We start from the raw sequence: 25,886 nt of genomic DNA, 5'->3' as shown, positions 1-25,886 counted from the left end.
ATAATTTTAGCTTTTATTGTTTTATTTACTATTATCATAACATTTGTTTTTTATCTTTCATAGACAATAATAAATATATATTTAACTTTATTTTTATAATTTTTTAATAAAAAAACACAAAACACAATATTTTTTATTTTTACTTTTTTTTATTCTTTTAGTGTTTTATTACAAAATACCAAAAGACTAACAAACTAACTCATATATATATATATATATATATTCCCTCACAAATTCAATGTACGTTTCTGAATTTGTTCATCAGATTCATGGGATAATAGTGGCATAACTGCATAAGCTAGTGAATACTATTTTATCCCAAATTACTAAATTTCAAAACTGAATTGGGGGAGGATCAAACAAATAACCTTGCTTAATCCCATGATTGCTCCATCAAGCCAACATGGGAGCTTTATTTTGATTACTAATTATTATATATAGTATTTAGAAGCTTTAGATAAATTATATTTACATATTTATTTAAGTTTATTGTTTTAGAAACTATTATACATATATATATATATATATAAAATAGAGATATCAAACTGATTTAGTTATTTTCTAAAATACCCTTTGTATATAATTTATAAATAAAAAAGTTATTTGGCATTTAAATTCAAGATTTTTTAAAATAATTATAAATATCTAATTCATACAAAATAAATCAATAGACATATTGCTTTTTTTTTTATGGTATTATACATTTTAATCCGCCAAAAGACTAATTTATCGCATCCGAACTCCATTAAAAAGTCTTTCTCTGGTAATGGCGGAGTTACATTAATGGAAATGGGACAATGATCCCCTAAATTAATAATTAAAGAGTGCTATGAGGTCAGTCAATTTTGTGATTTGTAATTATTAATTAGTCATCATTAATATTTTAATAGTATGAGATTATATCTAATAGTGTGAAATTACTCATTTTTCTTAGCTTGTGCTGGTCAAATTTTAATAAAAGTGCTGACTTCTTAGACGACTTTCTCTTAATCTTAATAATTTGTACATACTAATGCATATATAAGATGGAATTTAAACTTCTGACATTTGTTTAAGTAAATAAGTAAACTAATCACATGAGGAACCCAAGTTGATTAATATGAGTAAGTGAACTAATCAATATCTATTTATACTAATTATATATGAATATTTAATTATGACTAAGTCTACCTATTCATACTCTTGTTCCACTTTGAGCTGAACTTTCTTGATGGGCAAACCTACCCATTGAAAATAAGAGTTCCTTACTCGGTTATCAAAAGTCAACGCTTCTTTATATGCTTTGTAACATTATTACAAGGAAATCCCCTAGAAAAATCTCAAGAAATTACACACCATATTAAACATATATAATCATAAGCTAAGGAGGTACCCTCTACAAATATATATCCACTAAAATGTTACACCACATTCATCATTAATTATCAATCATTGTTATTAGCTATCACAAATCACCATCATCTATCAACATGTGTTTGAGATCATTCAGGTGCAGTTTTTGCTGCATCTTCGTCACACTCTACACCTTATTCCTGTGCTTCATTCTATCTATATTCCTATTTTGGATAATCATATCTCCATCAAGTGTCAAATTCCAAGTAACCAATGCTTCCCTCACTCAATTCAATCTCACCAACAACAACACCACATTGAACTACAAATTCAAAGTCAACATCACAGCAAGAAACCCTAACAACAACGTGGTGGTGTACTATAGGAGGATCACCGCATACGCGTGGTACAAAGACAGGAATTTCGCTGCCGTCAACTTGGCGCCATTTGATCAAGGTCACAAGAACACGACCCTCCTTCAAGAAGCCGTGTTCGAAGGACAAAACTCGATTCGACTCGGCTCAAAGCAAATCGCTGAGTACAACATGGAGAGGAGTGTGGGCATTTTCAATGACTTGGCCGTCGATTTGGATGTTAGAATAAGGGCTAAGTTTGGGAGGTTCAAGAGCAGCCGATTCAATCCACCGGTTGTTCAGTGTCGCCGGCTCAGGGTTCCTTTGATTTCGAATGGTAAACCGCCGGCAGCAACTTTTAGTGTTACAAGGTGCAGAAGTAGTAATTTCTTTCAAGATCGTGATGCCGAAGCCGGATAACCCCCTTAGAAATATAAATATAAGTCTTGAGTATTTGAATTTGCAATTATATATATATAGCATAAACAAATATAAGTATATACTTATAATACCAACAGAAATTCTTTTTTTACATGTATTACTTTGATTTTCTCATCGACTTGTATTCTATTTCATTTTATTACATGAAATTTGTTGTCGAGTTCTTCTAATTTGTCTGTTCCACTATTACTGCTATATAGAAAATGAAATTTACCCTTTTTTTCACATGTCTTTTGTATATATTTTTGTTTTATAATTTAAAAGACAAAGTTTTTATTTTTTCGCTTCTTATTTTTAATATAAAAAATAAGAAGTATCTAAGAATGTAAATATATTCATTGTACTATATTTGCGATGGTAACATATATGTAATTATACTTTCATTAGTTAGACATTATTAGGACCATAAAAGAAATAAATTCTTTCAAAAATTTTTAATAAATTTCTTCTTTGTTATTGAGGTGATGCCAAGAAAGGAAGTTGAAAATTGGTTTTTGCATTTTAATAGTGGCCTGTTTTAAAAAGTAGTTGGTGGGCACATTGAAGTGGTAACCGGGAGACTTAACTTTTTAGTTTAATCTTTGTCTCCTAATTCTTCCAAATTTGTGTTTCACATAAAAGAAGAAATTTTGTTATAAAATGGACTTCTTTTTCTTTTTTACCGGCTTTTCTGTTTTTCACTTAATTTTCAATTTTAGAGGCTTAGAAATTTGGTATATTGAGAACCAGCGGTTGGTTCCAGTGTCAAAATCAAGCCATGGAAGATTCTATACTGAAAGTACATACATAGTTCTGAATGTAAGATCTTTTCACTGTTTCACTATATTTTTTACTTTACCCTGCTGCTTTTGGATTTCAGCTTCACCATAATGTTATTTTTAGTAGTTTTCTCTTTTTTGTATGTAAAATTAATACCTTTTTTTGTGTTTATGGAAAAAGTCCAGTTTTTCCGAAATTTGGCACTCCTCAGTACGACATACATTATTGGCTAGGAAATGAAACAAAGAAGGTTGTTTATCCACTCTTGTTTCTTTCAGGAACATTTGTTTTAAGCTTTATTACACTTGGGTCTTCATCCCTTAGCCTTAATGCAGTTCAACATTTTCCCATAGACGTATAATTTTGGTGGAAAAACAAATATAGGAGAGGATGAAAATGGTGAACGTACGTGTGAAGAGTGATTATTTTATTGTAGTTGTGATGCTGCTTAGTTAATAGACTTTAAATGATGTAATTAGTAATTTGAGAGTGTTGTTGTCTATGATATTGAATTGATGATTATTTTAGTTATTGTTTAAGTGTTGTTTACTTTTATGCATTAAGGGGTAGGTTTTATGTTGATGGTTTTTTAATATTTGATGGCTTAGATGTAAAAATTTAGTAAAAAATTGATAATTAAAAAATTAGGATCAGCAATGGAAATTTGATCACAAAAATGCTTGGTTGTTAATTAGCGACCGATTTAGCGACTGAAATGTTTGTTGCCAAAATACTGGTCCACACTTAGCGACTGAAAAACTAGTCGTAAATTAGCGACCTAAAAGTTGGTCACCATTTAGCGATCGATTTACTCAGAGACTGATTTAGCGACGAAAAATTTGGTCACAATTTAACGACCGATTTTGTTAGCAACCGATTTAGCGACCAATACTCTTTGGTGAGGATTTGATAGCCTTGTTAAAAAGCCGGTTGCTAAAATTGGTCGTTAAAGTTTAGTGATCAAAGTTGGTCGCTATTTTCTGATTAGCGACCATGGTTTTAACGACCACCTAAATCGGTCACTAAAATTAGCGACCGATTTTCAAAAAAAAAAATCAATCACTATTTCGATAATTTTTTGTAGTGTATATTTATTTGATTTCAGAAACTGCTGAAAACTCAGAATTTAAACTTAGAAAGGTAATTAAGATAGTATAAAATCTCAATGTCCTTATGGTGGAAAAAGAATGAATTCGTTGAGTACTATCAAATAATACAAAATACCAAAATATTAACTACAACCAACTCCCATATATATAGTACATTCCCTCACAAATTCAATGTTATGTTTCTGAATTTGTTCATCAGATTCATGGGATGATAGTGGCATAGGCTAGGGAATACTGTTTTATTCCAAATCTGAATTGGGGGAGGATATAATAAAGGACTTTTACCCATGGTTGTTCCATCAAGCCAACATTGCAGCTGTTATTTTGATTGTTAATTATTATATATTTTGTCTAGAAACTTTAGATAAATTATATTTATATATTTATTTAGAATCTATTATATATAATAGAGATATGAAACTGATTTAGTTATTTTTTAAAATATCTTTTATTGTATATAATTTATAAAAAAATATTATTTGATATTTAAATCCAATACTCTTTTAAATAAAATACTTATCATATTAATTAATAATAATTATACATATTTAATTCATTAAAAATAAATTAATAGACATATTGCTATATCAATATCTATTTGGGACATTCTAAAGTGTTGGGGGTGGTGATCATCATGTGATGCAGATCATAGGTGTCGCAAGTGGAGTCTGACGCGTGGTAGTGTATAATGCGGAATAGAGCTCCGTGAATATAGTCAGTGTGATAGAGTGTTGGGTTTATTTCATTTTTCTGTTTATTGTTTCATATATTTAATTACTAATTAGTGATAATGAAGTATTTAGATTAAGAAATAGGATGGACTAAGGATTTTGGGTCATAATACTTTTGTTTTTTTTGGTATAGTACTAATTAAGATAGACAACTCTGCACTACCAAAAAATGGAGATAGGTTCCTGGCTTTAAGGTGGAGTATTGGGTGTTTTGTTCTTGGAGGGAGGCGGAACAGCAGGAACGTGGAACCCTAAGCCTTTGTGAGATACAAGTGGAGAAAAACATAGTGTTGCTAGCACGTACAAAATAAAAACTACACCATCTTCCCTTTTAATTAGGTTACGGAGGATCCTCTCAGTCCTAACCCTCTCTCTATCTCTCACCGAAGATGACCGTCACCAGCCTCAAAGTCATGTTGGCATGCTTCCCGATGTTGTGTTTGATTGCTTCTCGACGCTCATCTGTTGGAATCGAACTGTTGAAGATGCTTCCACTACAAGAAAATAAGCTTTCTGCCACGCTTTTAAAGCATGCTGAAAAGTGCTAAAAAGGGTGCCGACAGCTTTTTGCCACACTTTTTGAGCTACTGGCACGCTTTTGAAAGGGTCACATCCGCAAGCGTGCCGGTTGTTCTATCGCCACGCTTTTGTGGATCTATCGGCACGCTTTCTTTTTTGCCATGCTTTTGAAGCGTGCCCAGAATATTTATTTTGGTTATGCTTTTAAAGCGTGCCGATAGATGAAGATATGGCCACACTTTTTAAGCGTGGCTTGAGGCAATGAAATGAAGACGGTAGAGCTCCAGACGCAGTCAATTGCGGACGGCAGAAGGAGAATACAAAAGTGAAGAGTGATGAGAGTGGTGAATGAGAAAGTGATTTAGGGTTTGGGTGCGACAGAGAGAGGGTTGGGTGTGAGGGTTAGATGAAGGGCTGGGTGTGAGGGTTAGATGAAGGGTGGTGCGACGGCTTGCTGGGTGCGACGACAGCTTGCTTCTAGGTTAAAAGTGAATTTGGGAATAACAGTGAAGTGTATGAGCTGTTATCACTTCCAGCTAGGTTAAAAGTTAACTTAGAAAAAAGTTTGAAAAAAGTTTAAGTGTGGAAAAAAAAGGTGGAAAATCAAATTTTGAGGTGAATTCTATCGATACACTTTTTTGCAGGTGCCTAATTAAACACATCATATTGGCACGCTTTAAAAATGTCACCGTTAGAAGACAAATTAGTCACGGCTTTAAAGCGTGCCGGTTTCTCTCTATGGCTACACTTTTAAAGCGTGGCCAAAGCACAAATTAATCGTCACCCTCGTAAAAGTGTGCCGGTTTCTCTCTATGGCCACGCTTTTTAAGCGTGACAAAAAAATATGGTCAAATCACAAATTAGCTGGCACCCTCATAAAAGTGTGGCCATTGACCACTTTTGGCCATGAGTGTGCCGATAGGCCGTTTTTCTTGTAGTGTTCACACCGACGATACTGCACGCACTACTTCTCAGTGACGACGACCTTATACCAACGATTGAAAATGAGTTTCCTCTTCTTTTCTTTTTTTTTAAATGGTCATTTCTTTTTCTTTTATTTTTTGTTTAAAATGATCATTTTTTTTCTTGGCATATTTTTGGCACAATGTACTTTGATATTACTCTAGCTTTCAACGAGACCCAATTATCATTATCTTAACACAATTTAGTCCATCTCTACCAGAAAAAAAAGACCCAACAACCATACTTTTTCTGGAGTCCAATTCTTTTTCATTACACACAATTCCTTAAACAAATATGGACACCAAGTGGCAATCATATTACCTCTTAATCAAACTACACCAAATTCAAACCTCAGCTGATACTGATAGCTGATACTGATACTGGGATGAGGTTTAAGAAAATCTCAAAATATGGGTGTGTGAGTAATGTAATGACCCAAAAAACAAAAAAAAAAACAAATATCACACTAAGCTCAAACGAGAATCATGATCCTCCATCACAACAAATGAATAAACGATACTCAACCCAATCATCGTACATACACATGTTATTCTCATTGTGTGACACCTACTTTCAGCATCACAATCTAACCATCTTACAGACACGTATTATTCTTATTATGTGACACCTACAGTCTTATTATGTGACACCTACAGTCAGCATCACATGACGATTTACACTATCAGTATCATAGAATTTTTCTATCTATTTATACTAATTTTATATAAATATTTAACTATGACTAAGTCTAACTATTCATACTCTTATTCCACTTTGAGCAGAGCTTTCTTGATGGGCAAATTAAACCCATTGAAAATAAGAGTTCCTTACTCGGTTATCAAAAGTCAACGCTTCTTCTATATGCTTTGTAACATTATTACAAGGAAATCCCCTAGAAAAATCTCAAGAAATTACACACCATATTAAACACATATAATCATAAGCTAAGGAGGTACCCTCTACAAATATATATCCATTAAAATGTTGCACCACCTTCATCATTAATTATCAATCATTGTTATTAGCTATCACAAATCACCATCATCATGTGTTTGAGATCATTCAGGTGCAGTTTTTGCTGCATCTTCGTCACACTTTTCACCTTATTCCTGTGCTTCATTCTATCCATATTCCTATTTTGGATAATCATATCTCCGTCAAGTGTCAAATTCCAAGTAACCAATGCTTCCCTCACTCAATTCAATCTCACCAACAACAACACCACATTGAAATACAAATTCAAAGTCAACATCACAGCAAGAAACCCTAACAACAACGTGGTGGTGTACTATAGGAGGATCACCGCATATGCGTGGTACAAAGACAGGTATTTTGCTACCGTAAACTTGGCGCCATTTGATCAAGGCCACAAGAACACGACCCTCCTTCAAGAAGCCGTGTTTGAAGGACAAAGCTCGATTCGACTCGGGCCAAAGCAAATTGCTGAGTACAACATGGAGAGGAGTGTGGGCATTTTCAATGACTTGGCCGTCGATTTGGATGTTACGATAAGGGCTAAGTTTGGGAGGTTCAAGAGCGGCCGGTTCGATCCTCAGTTTGTTAAGTGTCGCCGGCTCAGGGTTCCTTTGATTTCGAATGCTAAACCGACGGCAACATTCAATGTTAGAAGGTGCAGTAGTCCTTATTTCTTTCAGGATCGGGATGATGAGGGATAGCCCCGTATTAAATATAAATTTTGAGTACTTGAATGTGAATTTGCAATTATATATGGCATAAATAAATAAATATAAGTATATACTAATAATGCCATATGTAGGATAAGCAGAAAAGCAAAAATGAAAATAGAAATCCTCGCGTCATATATATGTATCACTTTGATTTTGTCATCGAGTTGTATTATTCTATTTCATTTAATTAAATGAAATTTGTTGTTGAGTTCTTCTAATTTGTATGCATTATTTTTTTTTTATTATTCCTTTCGTGTGTATGTATATATATTGTTTTATGATATAAAAAATTATTTTTTTTCCACTTCTTATTAATTATTTTTAATATCAACAATAAAAATTTGTATAAAAGAGACATGCATAAAAATAATTTATATAATATTCTTCTTTGAGTTTTGGCGACAAATTAAATTAATAATTCATCCATAAATATATTATACATATCTAAGATTAAAATACTTAGAATGTAAATATATTCATTGTACTTCTCTTGCGATAGTACGATAATGTATATATATTATTCGTACACTAAAATTAGTTACTAATATATTTATATAAATATATGTATAATTTAATTTATTTTTAATATATATTTATATTTTAATATATATTTTATATTGTAATTGATATTTTAATAATTAATTCTAATATACACATAATATAATCATATATAATTATAATTTCATTAGTAAAAATGAATCTTTTAATTTTTTTTATATAATATTATAAAATATAGTTTCTATTATACATATTTTAAATAAGAAAATATATATTATATAATAAAAAGAGTTTAAATAATCTAATAAAATTTATGTATTTAGATCATTTTAAAATAATAAATTTTAAAATTAATTATTTTTATTAATATAACAATTATAACAAAAAAATCACACTTAATACTATCACTTAAAAAATGAGGAGATTTAATTCTTAAATAACGACAACCTAACACCAAAAGTATAGACTTAGCTATTCAAATATTTGGGCAAAAAACCATATTAAGCCACATGCAGAAAAGTTTAACCAAAATACGCCAAACAGAAATTTGTTTCAGCAATAAGCCAAGAGGCATTTTTATATAAATCGAACCAACAAGGTTCGAACTCTATTAGCAAGTAATTCGAACCACATTGGTTCGAACTACCACTAAAAAAATGTGAATAATTCGAACCGGTCAGGTTCGAACCAGGAGAGCATGTAATTCGAACCGGTTGAGTTCGAATTATGTGGAGATTAGTCAAGTGTAATAAATCGAACCAGGTTGGTTCGAATTATGGGAAGGGAGGTCGACTGAAGTAATTCGAACCAGGCTGGTTCGAATTACATGTACCTGGTTCGAACCAAAGAGAGGCTGATTGTTATAATTCGAACCAGCCTGGTTCGAATTACATGTATCATGGTTCGAACCAGGTTAGTTCGAATTAGTAGGAGTCAGAGCTCTATATAAACGCTGTAAACGTGATTTGCTCTCATTAGAGGACTTAATATGGCTAGTGAAGAGGAGAGTTTTGCTGTTTTGGTACACCACAGAGGATCCATGAAGAGGAAAACTCGGTCCGGAGTGAAGTTCACAGATAAGAATCCTCTCTATATTGTGGTGAATCGAACGACAAGCTATGATGACCTGGTTAGAGCTGTGCTGATGAAACTTGGCCTGGAAGGTGCGAAGCGGATTAAGAAGTTTTTCTATCGCATTCCAGTCACGATCCTGCACGATACGGTGAAGTATGATTGTCTCACGATTGGTAGTGATGAGGACCTCCAAGTCATGTTTCTTTGTCGGAGGCAGTTTCCGGAGGTCCGCACACCAGAGTTGCTGGCAAAGCTGGTTGATGTGGTATCCAGCTCAGGCGGTTCGAACCGGAATACCGCCAATGTAGCCACTGCAGCTGGCTCCAATTCGATGGCTGCTGTGGCTTCTTCCTCCGTCCCAGTTTACGAGCCAGCGGCCCAACTTGTCGCCTCTCCGTCATTTGCTGTTGATTTGAATGACGGCGTCCGCGACGAGGTAGGATCCTTTGATGTTCTGCCAAACGCTTTACACGGCGTTCCACCGGTTGGCGTCGGAGACGGAGAATTGGGTGATCCTGATGAGGACGACGTTGAGCCCGAAACGATTGAGGAAGATAGCGGGGACGAGCTTGTAGCGGCTGGGCCTGCATTGGCTGACGGTGGTTCTAGCTCTGGCACACAGCAGTATCCACCATATTTCTCTTCGCTAGACCTGGACGCCATGACGCATGAGGGTGCGCTAGGGCACCCTGTTGGATTCGGAGCTAGAGATGCGGAAGGGAATGCTGGTCTCACAGAGTTCCAAGTTGGTCAGCAATTCCAGGATAAAGATGAGGCCCTGTTAAGTGTGAAGACTTATAGCATCCGGCGAGGGGTACAGTACAAGGTGGTGGAGTCCGATCACCGCCGGTATGTGGGTAAGTGTTCCGAGTTCGGGAATGGTTGCACATGGTTGATTCGGCTAAGTCTCCGGAAGCGCAAGGGCATTTGGGAGGTCAAACGGTACAATGGCCCTCACACTTGCCTAGCCACATCCATATCAAGTGATCACAGAAGTTTGGATCATTCTGTGATTTCGGCGTTCATTATGCCAATGGTTAGGGCTGACGCATCCGTTAGCATCAAGGTGCTCCTGAACGCCACGGCAGCGCATTTTGGTTTTAGGCCGACTTACAGGAGGGTTTGGATGGCGAAGCAGAAGGCCGTTGGCCTCATCTACGGTGACTGGGATGAGTCATACAGCGAGATACCTAGGTGGGTGTTGGGTGTCCAGCTGACGATGCCTGGTACTCTTGCGGTCCTCAGGACGAGCCCGGTTATAGTTGGAGGACAGGTGGACGACTCTCAAGCTTATTTCCACAGACTTTTCTGGACTTTCCCTCCGTGCATCGAGGCATTCCGGCATTGCAAGCCGCTAGTCAGCATTGACGGCACACATCTATATGGTAAGTATGGGGGAACGTTGCTCATTGCGATTGCACAGGACGGGAACTCCAACATTCTACCTGTCGCATTCGCACTAGTAGAGGGTGAGAATGCGGAGTCGTGGACCTTCTTTCTCTCGCACCTTCGGCAGCACGTGACCCCGCAGCCCGGTCTGCTGGTTATATCGGATAGGCACAACGGCATCAAATCTGCGCTTGAGGCCCCGGACGGAGGTTGGTTACCACCATCTACGTACCGTGCATTCTGCATACGACACGTAGCGGCTAATTTCGCCCTTACCTTCAAGGGCAAAGACGCTAGGAGGCTTCTCGTGAATGCAGCGTACGCGAAGACTGAGGTTGAGTTTGATTACTGGTTTGATATACTGCGGTCTGAAGACCCGGCGATGTGTGATTGGGCGAACCGTATTGATTACTCCTTGTGGACGCAGCATCGCGATGAGGGGAGGAGATTCGGTCACATGACGACGAATATCTCCGAGTGTGTGAACTCAATCCTCAAGGGTGTAAGAAATCTTCCTGTAGCATCCCTGGTGAAGGCAACATATGGCAGGCTGGCCGAACTCTTTGTTCGCAAGGGGCGAGAGGCTGAGGCCCAGATGGGCACCGGACAGCAGTTCAGTCAGCATTTGGTGAAGTGTATCGAGGCCAACTTGAAGACGGCCAGGTGCTTCACTGTGACGTTGTATGACCGTGATAACTCCGAGTTCACCGTAGCGGAGACCACTCCGACTGGTACTTTCTCCTTGGGTACTTACCGAGTATCGCTTGCCTCCCGGACATGTGACTGTGGGTACTTTCAGGCGCTTCATTTCCCGTGTCAGCACGCACTTGCATGTTGTGCCTACGCACGTGTGAGTTGGAGCTCCTATGTTCACAGCGTCTATCAGATTAGCTCGGTGTTCAATGTCTATCGGATGGGATTCACACCACCAATCCCGGAGGGCTACTGGCCACCCTACGATGGGCCCACGGTGATTCCGGACCCAAACAGAAGGCGTGCGAGAGAGGGGAGGCCTAGATCCACAAGGATACGGACGAATATGGATGAGGCAGATCCAAACAGGCCAAAACGGTGTGGCCTTTGTCGCCAACCCGGACACACTAGACGTAGATGCCCACAGGTAGTAGCTGAGTGTCCGGTGCCAGGAACCTCTTCCCATGCTGACTCCACCACTGAAGGAACTGATGAGACGGTCCAGGGTCGGCAACAACATCGAACCTCAATACACTGTCCTGACGAGCGTCCCAGTATGCATGCCACTTCGGCATGGAAGAGGGGAACCATCGATCGCCGCCTCTCCCGTCCTTGGACATCAGAAAGTCGATGTTCAAGGCGGGACGCGGAGGGGCCTGTACCCCTCCAAACTGAGGAAGAACACGATCTATCTGATGCCACTCTATGACAGCAAAGTAGATCAGCGCGGTCACAGAGCGCCACACCGCCATGTGCCGAGGCTCCAAAACCTCCGGGTGCAACACCTGAAGTACGTCGGGGCTACTGTACGGCATCCATATAAACTGCAGAACAAACCCACAATTATCAGGGCAACTGTACGAGCCAAGTGTAAAATATTTAACTAAAAGAGCATCAGTTATTAATTAGCATACTAACCTCCCTGGACTGTAACCGGTCTATCCTAAGCCTCCATGCCCGCACTCTCGGACCCTTCTCGCTACCGGAAGGGTTGTAACCTGCCCATCTGCACCATACATATGAGTTACATATACAGATATATGTGTTTACATTATGCAACAGAGTATTAACATACACGCAATTCTGTAAGTCATATTGAAAAAGAATAGGCCCAGTATAGTACCTCGACGCCAAAGGCCAGCTGAAGGCCTCATATCCTGTAGGCCTAAACTGAGGAAACCGCCAAAAGATCCAAGACTGCAGTAGCTGGAGCGGGCCCGCTAACTTCACAACATGTCTGTTTGCCACCCTGCACATGCACCGGTACAACCAGGCCAGTGCTGCCGAACCCCAGCTGTACGTACCCAGCTCCTCCAGCCTCGCTACATATGGAAGCCATCTAATGTGAATCCGGTTGCCAGACTTGTCCGCAAATAGCTGCGTGCCCAGCAACATCATGATGTACGCCCGGACATATCGGCGAACAGTGTCATCATCTGCATCCTCAGGGCACTCACCAAAGGTCTCCTGAAACCAGGTGCAGTTCACTGCATACTTCTGAACCTGACTGGGAGGAGGTATAACTCCTAGCAACTCCTGGAACCAGACCCAGGGTGGACGGCCGCCATCGATGTATATATGAAACTCTGACAGGCACCCGCTCACGTAACGGCCATCGACTGGCAAACCCAGCTGGTATGCCACGTCCTGGAGTGTGATCGTGCACTCTCCGAACGGCATATGAAATGTGTGCGTCTCGGGACGCCATCTCTCCACGAATGCACTGACGAGCGCCTCGTCTAGCCGGAACCACCGGTCGTTCAGCCTTGCAAGATGGTATAGCCCTGCCATCTGCAAGTATGGAACGTATCTGTCATCAAGACGCATGCCCTGCTGCCGCCTCATGCTCCTAATGCATCGCTCGGGCTGCGCATGAAAAGAAACGCATACTGAGATATATAACTACACAGGTTTTACAGTAAACCGGTTCACATAAACCGGTTTACAGTTAACCGGTTCACATAAACCGGTTTAAAGTAAACCGGTTTACATAAACGGGTTTACATAAAACGGTTTCCATAATCCGGTTTACATTTACCATTTCGCTAAATTAAACAGCATAACATCACATGAAAGATAACTAACTGGAAAACAAACCCTAAACCACACAACTAAACCGCTAGCATATACCACAATTAACGAGAGCCATTAACAAGAAAGAAATTCAATAAACCGGCTTACTTAAACCACCTAGCATTAAACAACTACCCTAAACCACATATAAAAACCGCTTGCAAAAACCGCTAACAAAAACCGCTAACATAAACCACCAACATAAACCACTACCAAAAACCACTGACTTAAACCACTAACAAAAACCACTACCCTAAACCACCACCCTAAACCACTAACATAAACCACTAACTAATACCACTAGCTTAAACCACTATCATAAACCACCTACATAATCCCCTCACCTAAACCACCTACATAAACCACTAACATAAAGTACCGTCTAACCAGGATACAAAACCACTAAAGCACAACTAACGCTTGAATCAAAAATATTTCCGTACTAACCTCGTCGTTGATGACCCCGGCTATATGAGCGACTCCGTCCAACCGATATAACTGTGCCGGATCGTCCCCCATCAGCAGAGTAGTCCGTTCAGGTCTTCCTCGGAGAGAATCTGGGTCGTTTTCTCTGAGATTTTGTGGGGTAGGGGTGAAGGGATAATGGTTCGAATGAGGGTGATTCGAACTCCTTATATACTCGAATCACACCTAATTCGAACCAGCCTGGTTCGAATTATGAAGGAGTGCATTAGGAGTAATTCGAACCGGCCCGGTTCGAATTACATGGAATCGATTTCAAAGCATAATTCGAACCAACCTGGTTCGAATTATGTATGAGAGAAGTTCGAACCAGGGTGGTTCGAATTATGTATGGGAGGAGTTCGAACCTTATTGGTTCGAATTATTCAAATACGTACAACACTAAATCGAACCAGGTTGGTTCGAATTATGAAGGAGAGCAATTCGAACCAGCTTGGTTCGAATTATATTAAAATACACTTTGGCTCATTGCTGAAACGAAATTGGATTTGGCGCATTTTGGTTACACGATTCTTGCTTTGGCTCATTATGGTTTTTTGCCCCAAATATTTTCCTCTCAATCATGGTTTCTTGTATGGTCCCAATGAATCATTTTCAAGGCTACAGAAAAGTTTGACGTTGACACAACTAAAGCTATGGAATGTCAAATATAATATAATATAAAAAAATCAAATATTTTAAAAATATTGATATTTTATTAATTTTAATCGTTAATTTTAATTATATATAAAAAATTTATATAATATATTAATTAAAATTATTAAAATATTAATATTTTTAGTATATTTAATATTTATTTATTTATTTATTATTATTTATAATATTTGTCAGAATGAGATTCGTGACATTTGTTATTTTTTTAAACAAAAAACTTTTATTTCTCAACATTTTAATAAAGTTAATATAAATTTTAATTTATTACATTTTAATATTTGGTCCATTTCAATAAAATTCTATTTATATTTCTATTAAGAAGGAATTACTTGTTAACAGGGACGGACATTAAGAGGAGGGGCGAGTGGAAGCCTCGGCTCCGACTCCGGCTCCCAGCTTTTTAAAAAAAAAGATTAATAGTAATAAATTATTAGGTATGATTTAATTTTTTAAACAATTTATTTAGTATTTAGTTTAATATAAATAAAAGTCTAATCTAACTTAAATATTAATGATTTCTAATATCTAAAAAGTAAGTAACAATATTAAAAAAATCTGAAAAGATATTATTACTAATATTTTTAAATTAAATAAAATTTTTCAAATTTCATAAAGTGAATTTTTTTTTCTTCGTGTGAGCGTCCTTCTTGATTCATTTGGTATTAATTCTCTATGTTTCAACTACTACAACTGAGAGATCTTTTTTAACTATGAATGTTGTGACGAATAACTCAGAAACAAAATAAAAGATTGTCTTTTAATTATATTAAAAAAAATTGCTGAAAATTTTGACACAGATTCTATTATCGATGAATTTTATGATACGAAAAATCGACAATTTCGTTAATAAAAAATACATACATATTTTTTGTATTTTAAAATATTTTCTCTATCGGTATATTTTTGTAATAAATTTTACATTATATAATTATTTGCATAATTTTTTAATATTATATATGTTATTGGTCCTCCCATAATAATATTTCTAGATCCGTCCCTTGTTAAGCTTTTCTACACTTTTGTCATCATCTTTAAATCTTTTCATTTTTACCATGCAGCAACTACGGACTGATGTAGCCATCTAATGTATTTTGTATCAAATCTGCAGAGTTATTTGCAAACATCTTCACATTTTTTGTGTTTATACAATTGCCTACGAGGCTCTAAGTGAGACACATTTCACAAATGCAATAAATTTTGACAAAACAAAGTCATTGATTTTCTTCGTCATATAGAGCAAGTGAATGTTTCTTTAATCCAAGGTCCAAATATCCATGGGTAACAAAAAATCAAGCGTTGATTGAACTAATATTGATTTGCATATATGAAACAGTTTGCTTTTTTGTATTTAAAGTATGTGTCAACTTCATATGAAGCTTCATCTAACTTGTTCACATTTGATGTTATTCTATATTCATTTGGATTTGATAATTGTGCATTTTATCATTTATAAATAGAAAATATGGAATTTGAGATAAGAACCTGATATGCATGTTTATCTCTGAATTCTAGCTTTTTAATCTTGCAATTGTATTTGGGGTATCTTTTTTATTCCGTTTTGCTTCCATCTTGAAAGTTTTTTAATGCTGCTAGTGCTAAACCAATTTTTATTGTGCTTCTGATAATATGGCTGCAAGCAGTTGTAAACCACAGTTTAAAATTCAATTCAAACCAATTAAAATAACATAAATTAACTTGATAATGTATTCAATGTTAAAACGTCTTTCATTTAGGATTGGGACCTTCAGTGTAATAAAATGACAAAGATATGAAAATACAGTTTAGATGCTAATCAAGTTAAAAACACCTAAATAAAAAATAAAATCAACATTGGAAAAATAATTCGATTGGTCCTGATAGCTAATTATATACTATTAAGGTTGCAGGAAGATTTGGTGAATAAAATTTTAGAGCTTAGTTTGTGTGTATGCTTTAAATTTTTTTCGATGTGTATTTGTTTTATAATTTGGATTTTGAGGTTTAAGACTAATGTAATAGTATACAGCAAAGACGGAAAATAATGATGATTAATTGGCGGCTGTTAATCAAACCGTTGCAATTTGACAAGATAACGGCCATTATGATAGCAGTTTGGATTTCTGCTACAAAAAGAACTAATATAGCGGCGGTTAGTTTCCCTCCTGCTGCAAATCAAACCAAGAAGAGAGCCAACGGCCCTAAGTGCCCCGTCACTCACTCGACTAGATGTCCGGAGCTCTAAGTCTGAATCACTCCCCCTTCTCCACCCCTAACATCTCTTCGACCACCCACGCAGCGCCATCATCGATCATCACCCCAGAGTGTCTCTGTCAGAACCACATAACCACCACCGTCATCATCTTCTCCTTCATCTTCTTCTTCTTCTTTCACCGAACAACCACCGCGAAAACCTTTTCTCTCTTTCTTTTCCCCTATCTCCTGCCTTCTCTGTCTCACCACCGGCTACCATCCAGTGCCGCCGCGACCATCTTCTTCCCCTCCTCACAACCTCGCACTGTGGCTCTCTAGCTCGCCCCTGCCTTCCTCATTCCCAGTGACAGAATCAGAACAGAGGCACTCTAGTTCCAGCGAGTTCAGACGCAGCAGCGGCTGGTCACTGCCACTGCATCCCTTTCTCCTGAGTTCTTGCTCTGTCCTTCGACTCAGGTTCTCAGATCACCTTTTCTTCTTTGTTTTAGTTAATTTAGGATTAGTTATATGTTGATTCTAGTGTTAATTTGATTTGATTAGTATTATTTGCTGCTGTTAGTTGAGTTTAGGTTAGAATTAGGATTTTCTTATTAGAATTAGTGTTAGTTTATACATAGTTAAACATGCTGTTAAGAGCTTCTTGAGTTTGAATTTCAATTTGTTTGGATTGATTGACTGACACTTTGCTGAGTCACTGCGAATGCTGCTGATTTTTCATGTCATGGTGCTGAATTTTGAATTGGTGTTGCAAAGAATGCTTGTTAGTGCTATTTTATAGTGTTTATGCTTTTGCATGCCAAGTGTTTTGAATATAGTTCACAATATTGATCGGAACAATATTCAAAACACTTGGAAGTCTCTAGCAATGTAGGCAAGTGTATCGGGGAAGAATTTTGTTTTTCCTCCATAGAACCATCATGTTATTAGAAAAATGTGTCTGCATTTGGAAAATCTGCCAGGAGTTCTTTGAGCAAAATATTGTTTTTAAGACTAAGCCATTTGAATGCATGCGGCATGCCTGTATATATTGAATAGAAGTTGAATTTAGTCAAAGATGTGAAGAAAAAGATTTAATTTCTGTTTCCAAGATTTAGTCGTATTTAGGCTTGGGGATATGGCAGTGGGTAATTAAGTTCTTATGACTACAATCTTTATAATTGCTTGGTAGTTCACTCTTTTGAGTTAATTTTTAAACTCAATAATTTTTCACTTAAATCTCTAGTTTATATATGGTTTTTCTTTTGGCCCACCATGGACATGAAAGGTTTGTATTAGTATTTCTCCTAAATTGTATAGGGATTTCATCGTCAGTGTCTACTAAAATTGTAAGAGATTGTTATTTTTTAGTGAAATAAAATCTTACTCTCAAATTAAACTAAATTCTTTTGACATAAAAATACAGTTTTTCTGGATATCCATGTTTTATTTAAACTGTTGAAAGTTATATAACTTTAATTTGAATGATGCAGACAATGCTTGCAAAGGCTGTTGCAACAGAGTGCCAGACTACATTTTTTAATATTTCAGCATCATCTGTTGTGTGCAAATGGCGAGGCATGTTACTCATAACTCTTTCCCCCTTTTTTCCAAAGTTCATATTTTTCTTTTGTATTGTAGTTTATGTATAATACTTATAAGTCTGCAGTGTTCATTTTCTCAAGAAAGTGATTTAAATATCTTGGTTGCAAAGAATAACACTGCAATTCTGTTTCCCCGAACAAGAAGATAGACTAATCTTTTCTACAAGGTGATAATACTAACTATTGTTGATGAAATAGTATGATGCAACAAGTGGCCTGGATCTTGTTAATTAATCTCATATCCTATTTGGTTCAGAAAAGACATGGTACTGTTGTCATCCTCTGTTACTTAGCCAAATATGTACACACAGGCACTCACATCATATATTATATTCAGAGTGCCAGGAGCTCAAAATGGCCACTTGGTATATTAGGGATGATTTGGATTGAAAGAAAGAGTGTGGATATATTTGTTATGAGCTTTGCAATGTCCTCCAAATAATCCTTCTAAAACAAGCAAAGTATTTTTTTTTAAACATACTTTTTTTTAAGTTACTAAATACATTTTCAGAGCATTCAAATATTTTTCCTTGTTTGACAATTATGAAGACTGTTAGGAGAATTCCTTAGGAGGATATAGAATTATTCTTGTATTTTAGATGACATTGCTTCATTTGAATGCCTAGCTTCCTCCTTCGTTTGGATTAAATTGCCTCTATCTTGTAAGGAAGAGAAAGATCTTTCAAATTGCTCCTTGTTCTTCTCTGTTTAGTTTATAATATAGTGGGCAACTGGGCATGCACATTTACAAAATTTATTTTAGATTGCAGGTGATTCTGAGAAGTTGAGAAATGTGTTATTTGAGCTTGCAAGACGCCATGCCCCCTCAACCATATTTCTTGATGAAATTGATGCAATCATTAGTCAACGCGGTGAAGCACGCAGTGAACATGAAGCAAGTAGACGACTAAGAACTGAACTACTCATACAGGTGATGCTTTATTCTTAAACTAAATATAATTTCATAATCACTAGCTTAATGATAATAACATAATTAGTATTGAAAACACTTTATATGTTAGCTGTCCTTGGATAAAATTAACTATGATAGAATTCGAAGTTATCGCATATATTGGACTTGTGCCTGCTGTTTTTGCAATGGCTACAAGCTTGAGGATGTACACAGCTTGTCAGCATCTTCAAGCTCAGTATATATATAAAAAATAAGAAGCTAAGCTATAGCTAGTATTAGTTTAGATTTTTACAATCTTCCAAACATTTTTTTTATGACAAGCTAAGTGATGAGGACTGTGTTTAATGCCCCCACTTTCTCATGTAGTTTTGAAGTTTTATATCAAATGTATCTAATAGAACTACCAACTTTGTAAGTGGAAGAAAAAAAATAAAAAGAAAATGGCTTGGTTTGTGGCTGAGAGCACATAATAAAAAAGATTCAATATTGTCAGCTTTCAATTTAGAATCATTTCCTTGTCTGCCGCAGGGATTTTTCTTCAAGAAGAAGCATTAATTCATTCATTCGCAGCTATTGGTCGTTATATATAACTTATAACTTATAAGCATATTAAATTGAATAAGAATGCATGCATAGTTAGGAGAAAAGCTTAGTTGGCACGTCTGACATACATGATACATACATGTTATTATATGTATGATTTAATCTAAATAAAGTGCCAATTAATACTAATTTTCTGGCTTTTCTTACCATAGGTAATCTAATTACTGTTGTAGCTAATGCTTTGCTGCTTAGTCATTGTAGTTTTTAAACCTGTATTTGATTTGTCATTCAGTTATTATGCTATTCATACTGCTGAACTCTCCTCAGATGACACATTATTTTATTGTAAGTAAGAATTTAGCTATTGTGGGTAATCAAAAGGTTTCTGTAGCATTTTGATTTGGTATCGATTAATATGATAACCATGTGTAAGTATGCTTGTAGTTACGGCTTGCATTGTGCTTGCTGTTTTTGCAATGGCTACAAGCCTGAGGATGTACACAGCTTGTCAGCATCTTCAAGCTCAGGCCAGGGCTCATGCAGCAGCAACAACTGGATTGCTTAGCCATACCGAATTATGGCTTCATGTGCCACCATCCATAGAGTTTGTTCTATATGAATTTTCCAAATATATGAAGAGATTACAAGCATAAAGGATTTTTCTATACACACTAAGTTTAATGGTAATAATTATACTTGATTCTTAAAGTTGAACTATACGCTATGAGTTCTTATTTTTTTATGTAGATTTCTTATGAGGAGAGAAGAATAGTAGTTGATTTTGATTTTATTTTTTTCTTTTTGTTTTACCATTTTATTTTTTCCCCTTTGTTTTACCATTTTTGTATTGCAAGAGTGTTCAGTGGATATTGTACACTTCTTTGTATTGTTCAATATTTTTTGAGTAAATAATTTATAAATAAGTATTTTTTTAATTAATATTTTAGAATTATCTACGAGTTTAATATTGTTTATTTAGTATTTTTATGTTAATATCTCAAGTTTAATAAATATAAGGTAAAGAAAATAGATTATAGTAAAGAAAAATGGTATAAACTATTGTAGTTGGTTAGTTTTTCTTAAGTTTGTGTATAAAATTGTGGCGGTTAACCGTTGCATTTTTTTTTAAAAAAAAAGCACATAAATTTGCAATGGTTGTGTGATCGTCGCAAATTATTATTTAAAATCCGCTTACTAAAATAGCGGTGGTTATAGACCGCCACAAAATCATCAATCTGATTAGCAACGGTTGTGCTAGTAGCTCATTAGAACTGCCGCAAAATCAAACTTTCTCGCCCTATACTACAATATTTGTGGAACCGCTGATATACCGTTTTGCAGCAGTTTTTAAAAAAACCGTCGGAATTTTCCGGTTCCCTTGTAGCGTAGTTGGTTTGCTTGGACTATTGAATTTTTATTAATATTGTTATTTATAGCTTCTGTAGTTGTTATGCCTTAATATGTGTTCTACGGTACATGATAAATTTATCGTTAATAAAAAGTTTTAAATATTTTTATTTAATAGAGATGGAAACTTGAATATTTATATTTTCAATAAAATTTTTCACTAATAACAAGCTTATCATATACTCTTAAAAATTAGGACACATGTTAATGAACCCATAATTTATTTTAGATAAGGAGACTAAATATATAATAACCTAAGTTTATTATATTAATAAAGTCATATATTATTAAATTTAAAAATATTGTTTGAAAAATATTAAAATAATTTTGGTGGTTATCTTTATTATTTTCAAATAATATTTATATTTATTAAATTTTAGGGTATTTCTATTAGTATCGTAAAAATTGTTGTCTTTTAAAATTTGTATTATTAATTAAGATTTTGATTATTATCTGAGTTGATAAACTAAATTAGTTAAACATTTTGTATAAGGATATTCTATTTTCACAAGCCTAATAAAAATAAAATTTCTACAATCTCTATATATTATAATAATTAAACAGTGAATATAAAAAATAAAATTGCCTTTAACAACAAAATCTATGTTTGTAATTATTTTTTTAATTATTATTAGTTAGTGGTATTGTTCATATTGTTATCGATTGATATTGTGAAAAAAAAAAAGACATCAAAATTATACATATAATTTCTATACAGAAATGGGCATTTCAATTTGATATTATGAAATGTAAATATTAAAAAAAATGAACTTATTTATGGAAATAGAGTATGTGATCCAATGCATCAGCGCTTGGACTAGTAAGATAATAAGAGTAGAAACAAATCAAACAATTAAACAAATAACCTCGAACAAGCTTGATACTACCCTCACAGCCTCACTCTCTCACGTGGAAAGCACTCTTCCTTTTTACCATACTCTCCTTCATTGCAAGAATGTTATCATTGTTCTCATTTTCACCAATAATGTTAAGGTATGCTCTTCAAAACCCAAATTCTGTTTCCCACTCTGCTCTCCGTCATTGCTTCCCTTCAACTTCATCCCTACACTCTCACTCTCATCCCCAATCGCTTGATGAAGCTGTTGATTCCTTCACTCGCATGCTCTCTATGCGTCGCCCTCCATCCATCATCCAATTCACCAAGATTTTGGGATCTCTTGCCAAGACCAACCATTTCCCCACCGCCATTTCTCTTTTTCAGCAATTGCAAGCCAGGGGAATCGCTCCCGACTTGTTTACTTTGAGCATCTTAATCAATTGTTGTTGCGGCATGGGCCGTATGATGCTTGCTTTCTCTGTAATGGCCAAGATTTTCAGGATGGGTTTTCAGCCTGATACCATAACATTGACAACAATCCTGAAAGGTCTCTGTCTCTGTGGTAGTGTTGAAAAAGCAGTGCGCTTTCCTGACAGAGTGCTGGCTCATGGATTTCACTTCAACCAAGTCACTTATGGGACCTTGATCAATGGCCTCTGTAAGGCAGGACACACATCAGCTGCTATTCAAGTGTTGAGAAAGGTCCCACGGTATGGCATTGTTCCTGATGTCTTCATGTATAGCGCAATTATTGATAGCCTCTGCAAGGATACACTTGTAAGTCAGGCTTTTCATTTATTCTCTGAAATGCTAGCTAAGCGAATTTCTCCCGATGTTATCACCTACAACGCTCTAATTTATGGATTGTGTCTTGTGGGTCAATATAAGGAAGTCATTGATTTGTTAAGTGATATGGTGCTTAGAAACATTACTCCAGATGTTCATACCTATAGTATTTTGATCGATGGGCTACGCAAGGAAGGAAAGATCAAACATGCTAAGAATGTGTTGGCTGTGATGACAAAACATGGTGTGAAACCAGATGTCGTTACTTATAACTGCTTAATGGACGGATATTGTTTGGTTAATCAGGTGAATAAGGCAAAATATGTATTCAACACAATGGCCGAGAGTAGAGCGTTTCCTAATGTTCGGAGTTACAATATCATGATTAATGGCTTTTGTAAGAGTAAAATGATCGATGACGCCTTGAATCTCTTCGAAGAGATGTGTCGCAAGAACTTGGTTCCTGACACGGTAACTTACAGTACTCTAATTGATGGCTTGGGAAAATCAAGGAGAATCCTTTGTGCCTTGGAGCTTCTTGAAAAGATGCATGATCGAGGTCAACCCGCTAATATAGTCGCTTACAGTTCTTTGATGGATGCTTTGTTCAATATCAAACAACATGACAAGGCACTTATGTTATTCAATCAAATGAAAGAGAGTGGCATTGATCCGAATATATATACATACAACATACTTATAGATGGCCTGTGCAAAAGTGGAAGAATTAAAAAGGCAAAAGAGATATTTCAAGATCTTTCCATTAAAGGCTATCGTCCAAATGTGCGGACATACACCATTATGATCAATGGGCTTTGCAAAGAGGATCTGCTTCATGAAGCATTGGCACTCATGGCAAAAATGGAAGACGATGGTTGCTTACCAAATGCTGTGACTTATGAAACAATCATTCGTGCTCTGTTTGAAAAAGGTGAAAATGATAAAGCGGAGAAACTTCTTCGTGAAATGATATCGAGAGGCCTATTGCAAGGATAAAAGTTGGTGAGATTCTTCTTGTTAGACATCACAAAATGTTGTTTGTATCTCTTTCTTTTTAACTTGTGTTTTGTTCTCGATCATCTTTCGATTCCATATTAATGCTTGTAGATCTTCGATTCTTTATTCTGCTTTACCCACACCTAAGTGTTTTCTTTGTAGTTTGCTTATTTTATGGCATTTTCGGTGACTAGATGGCTGTTATATATGGCTTGTCGGATCTATCATTATTTCCCTTTTTGTTTTCGTAATTATATATGTGCATTGATGTTAATTTATTCCTAAGCTGAAGTGGTTGTGATTTTCATCATTCAAAGGGAATCCTTGTTAGTTGTGAAGCTTCCCTGCACTCTTATTGTCTTTCGATCTTTTCATTTTCCCCATATTTAAAGTAAACTCCCATGCAGCAGCATACTGTCTGATGTAGCCTTAGATGAAATCTAATGTTATTTTGCAAACATCTTCTCATTTTTCTGTGTTCATGCAGTTATACCCGAAGCATATTGTACCAAAGCAATCAACTTGATAAAAAAAAGTTACTGATTCAAACTTCAAAGCCAAATGATTTTGACCAAACACTAGCCTCTTGCGCAATCTCCAAGCACCCCAAAGAGTAGCAAGAAACATTTGCACAGGTTAATGCTCAAAAAAGTTGGAATACTCTATCATGAATTGTATGTTCCCATATAATCATGTTAAGAAAAATAATAAACCTATAAACTTTACAATTAAAATGAGAAACTTTGGTGGTATATTCGGGCTTTTAAGTTGGAATCTCATTAAAGCTAAAATATTGTGTTAAGAAACAATTATGTGATCAAATCTGGTTTTAATGAAACAATTATGGTAATTTTATATGATAGGAATTGTTCAGTAGAGAGTATTTTCATTTGTTAGCTGAGCTAAACTTGTAGGTTGATGGCTTGATAACTTTCATCTTTATGCTTGCTCCACCATAGATCAATTGATTCATTTGAAACGTTCTTGGAGTTATCATGAAAAGCATTGGTCCATTTGTTTGTTTTTTTTTTTTTCAGAAAAAAAAATTGACATTAAAAATTTTGAAAAAATGACATTTATCATTGTCTTTTGAGTTTTTTTTTTTTTTTTTGAAGGTGGAAATAGAAAATAACTAGTTTACAAGGGCAAGCAGTAGCAGAAAGCCATTGGATTTTATTCAGATGCCATTAAACTAAGCAGCAAGAATGCAACATACTACAGTAATAGGGCCCAAGCATCTAAGTCTTTATGTATTAGAAAGCATCTAAGTCTAGTAGGTAGATACTGAATATTACTAGCCTAGACTATACAAGATGTGGGTATTACGTTGATCATATTGGATTGAAAATTTGAAATGGCTTGACATTCACAAGTTCATTTCCCTGACATGCACATATGCAGCTTGAGGCAGGTGTTGTGCAGCTGTTTGTGTAAGATCAAGCTTTGCACTTTTAGTTTTGTTCCATTTATATCTTTGTACCCTTGATTGCTGAGATTGTTAATTTATCCATCAGTGGCCTTCATTTTTGTACTTAAAGATTGATTAATAAATATGATGATAGTTGCTGAATGACAATTTTAAGTGCATTTAGGTGAGGGAATGATGAGGAGTTTATGTGAATCCATTGGTGGATATCAAAGATTGGAAGTGTTAACATCACATGCTGATGCTGCTGCTGCTGGAATTGACATAGTCGATGCATTGCCTTAATTTGTTGTTGTTAGTGTCTCTGCAACGGCTTTGATTAGTTCTTGTAATGCTTTTTCACTTGTCTCGGAGGGTAGGTATTGTGAGGGGGAGAAAACCTAACCTCTAATTTGTTCTTAACCTTGATTGATGAACAAATCGAACCCTAGGTATTGTGTGTGCAAAA

The 25,886-nt window shown here is 35.8% G+C and overlaps 5 protein-coding genes across 8 annotated transcripts; 4 read left to right on the top strand and 1 right to left on the bottom strand.

The window, feature by feature from the left end:
• Positions 1-1,232: 1,232 nt before the first annotated feature.
• LOC112750923 (NDR1/HIN1-like protein 10) lies at positions 1,233-2,351 on the top strand. Its single transcript, XM_025799839.3, has one exon. It carries the CDS (start codon positions 1,470-1,472, stop codon positions 2,103-2,105), a length of 636 nt encoding a protein of 211 aa, XP_025655624.1. The 5' UTR covers positions 1,233-1,469; the 3' UTR covers positions 2,106-2,351.
• A 4,902-nt stretch (positions 2,352-7,253) lies between these two features.
• On the top strand, positions 7,254-7,883 carry LOC112747198 (NDR1/HIN1-like protein 10). Its single transcript, XM_025795178.3, has one exon. It carries the CDS (start codon positions 7,254-7,256, stop codon positions 7,881-7,883), a length of 630 nt encoding a protein of 209 aa, XP_025650963.1.
• Positions 7,884-12,279: 4,396 nt separating this feature from the next.
• On the bottom strand, positions 12,280-13,590 carry LOC112749059 (protein MAIN-LIKE 1-like). Its single transcript, XM_025797329.1, has 4 exons — positions 13,582-13,590; positions 12,673-13,196; positions 12,484-12,555; positions 12,280-12,373 (listed from the first exon to the last, which is right to left on the bottom strand). The coding sequence occupies exons 1-4, from the start codon at positions 13,588-13,590 to the stop codon at positions 12,280-12,282; spliced, it is 699 nt and encodes a 232-aa protein (XP_025653114.1).
• Positions 13,591-16,902: 3,312 nt separating this feature from the next.
• On the top strand, positions 16,903-20,924 carry LOC112750922 (uncharacterized). Of its 2 annotated transcripts, XR_011872358.1 has the most exons (5): positions 16,948-17,405; positions 18,419-18,503; positions 19,300-19,460; positions 20,278-20,330; positions 20,430-20,924. XR_011872358.1 is itself a non-coding variant. In XM_025799837.3 (4 exons), the coding sequence occupies exons 2-4, from the start codon at positions 18,422-18,424 to the stop codon at positions 20,475-20,477; spliced, it is 291 nt and encodes a 96-aa protein (XP_025655622.1). In that variant the 5' UTR covers positions 16,903-17,405; positions 18,419-18,421; the 3' UTR covers positions 20,478-20,924. The 2 variants fall into 2 exon arrangements, 1 of the variants encoding a protein (XP_025655622.1); XM_025799837.3 differs by lacking the exon at positions 20,278-20,330 and having other exon boundaries at positions 16,903-17,405.
• Positions 20,925-22,233: 1,309 nt separating this feature from the next.
• LOC112750917 (uncharacterized) lies at positions 22,234-25,886 on the top strand. Of its 3 annotated transcripts, none has more exons than XR_011872356.1 (3): positions 22,236-24,018; positions 24,500-24,647; positions 25,605-25,886. XR_011872356.1 is itself a non-coding variant. In XM_072216967.1 (2 exons), exon 1 carries the CDS (start codon positions 22,348-22,350, stop codon positions 24,010-24,012), a length of 1,665 nt encoding a protein of 554 aa, XP_072073068.1. In that variant the 5' UTR covers positions 22,234-22,347; the 3' UTR covers positions 24,013-24,018; positions 25,128-25,588. The 3 variants fall into 3 exon arrangements, 1 of the variants encoding a protein (XP_072073068.1); XR_003176079.3 differs by lacking the exon at positions 25,605-25,886 and adding an exon at positions 25,128-25,588; XM_072216967.1 differs by lacking the exons at positions 24,500-24,647; positions 25,605-25,886 and adding an exon at positions 25,128-25,588 and having other exon boundaries at positions 22,234-24,018.

The sequence above is a fragment of the Arachis hypogaea genome, chromosome 15, assembly GCF_003086295.3.
Source record: "Arachis hypogaea cultivar Tifrunner chromosome 15, arahy.Tifrunner.gnm2.J5K5, whole genome shotgun sequence".
Lineage (NCBI taxonomy): Eukaryota > Viridiplantae > Streptophyta > Magnoliopsida > Fabales > Fabaceae > Arachis > Arachis hypogaea.
This window is presented reverse-complemented; position numbering and strand designations above follow the sequence as displayed.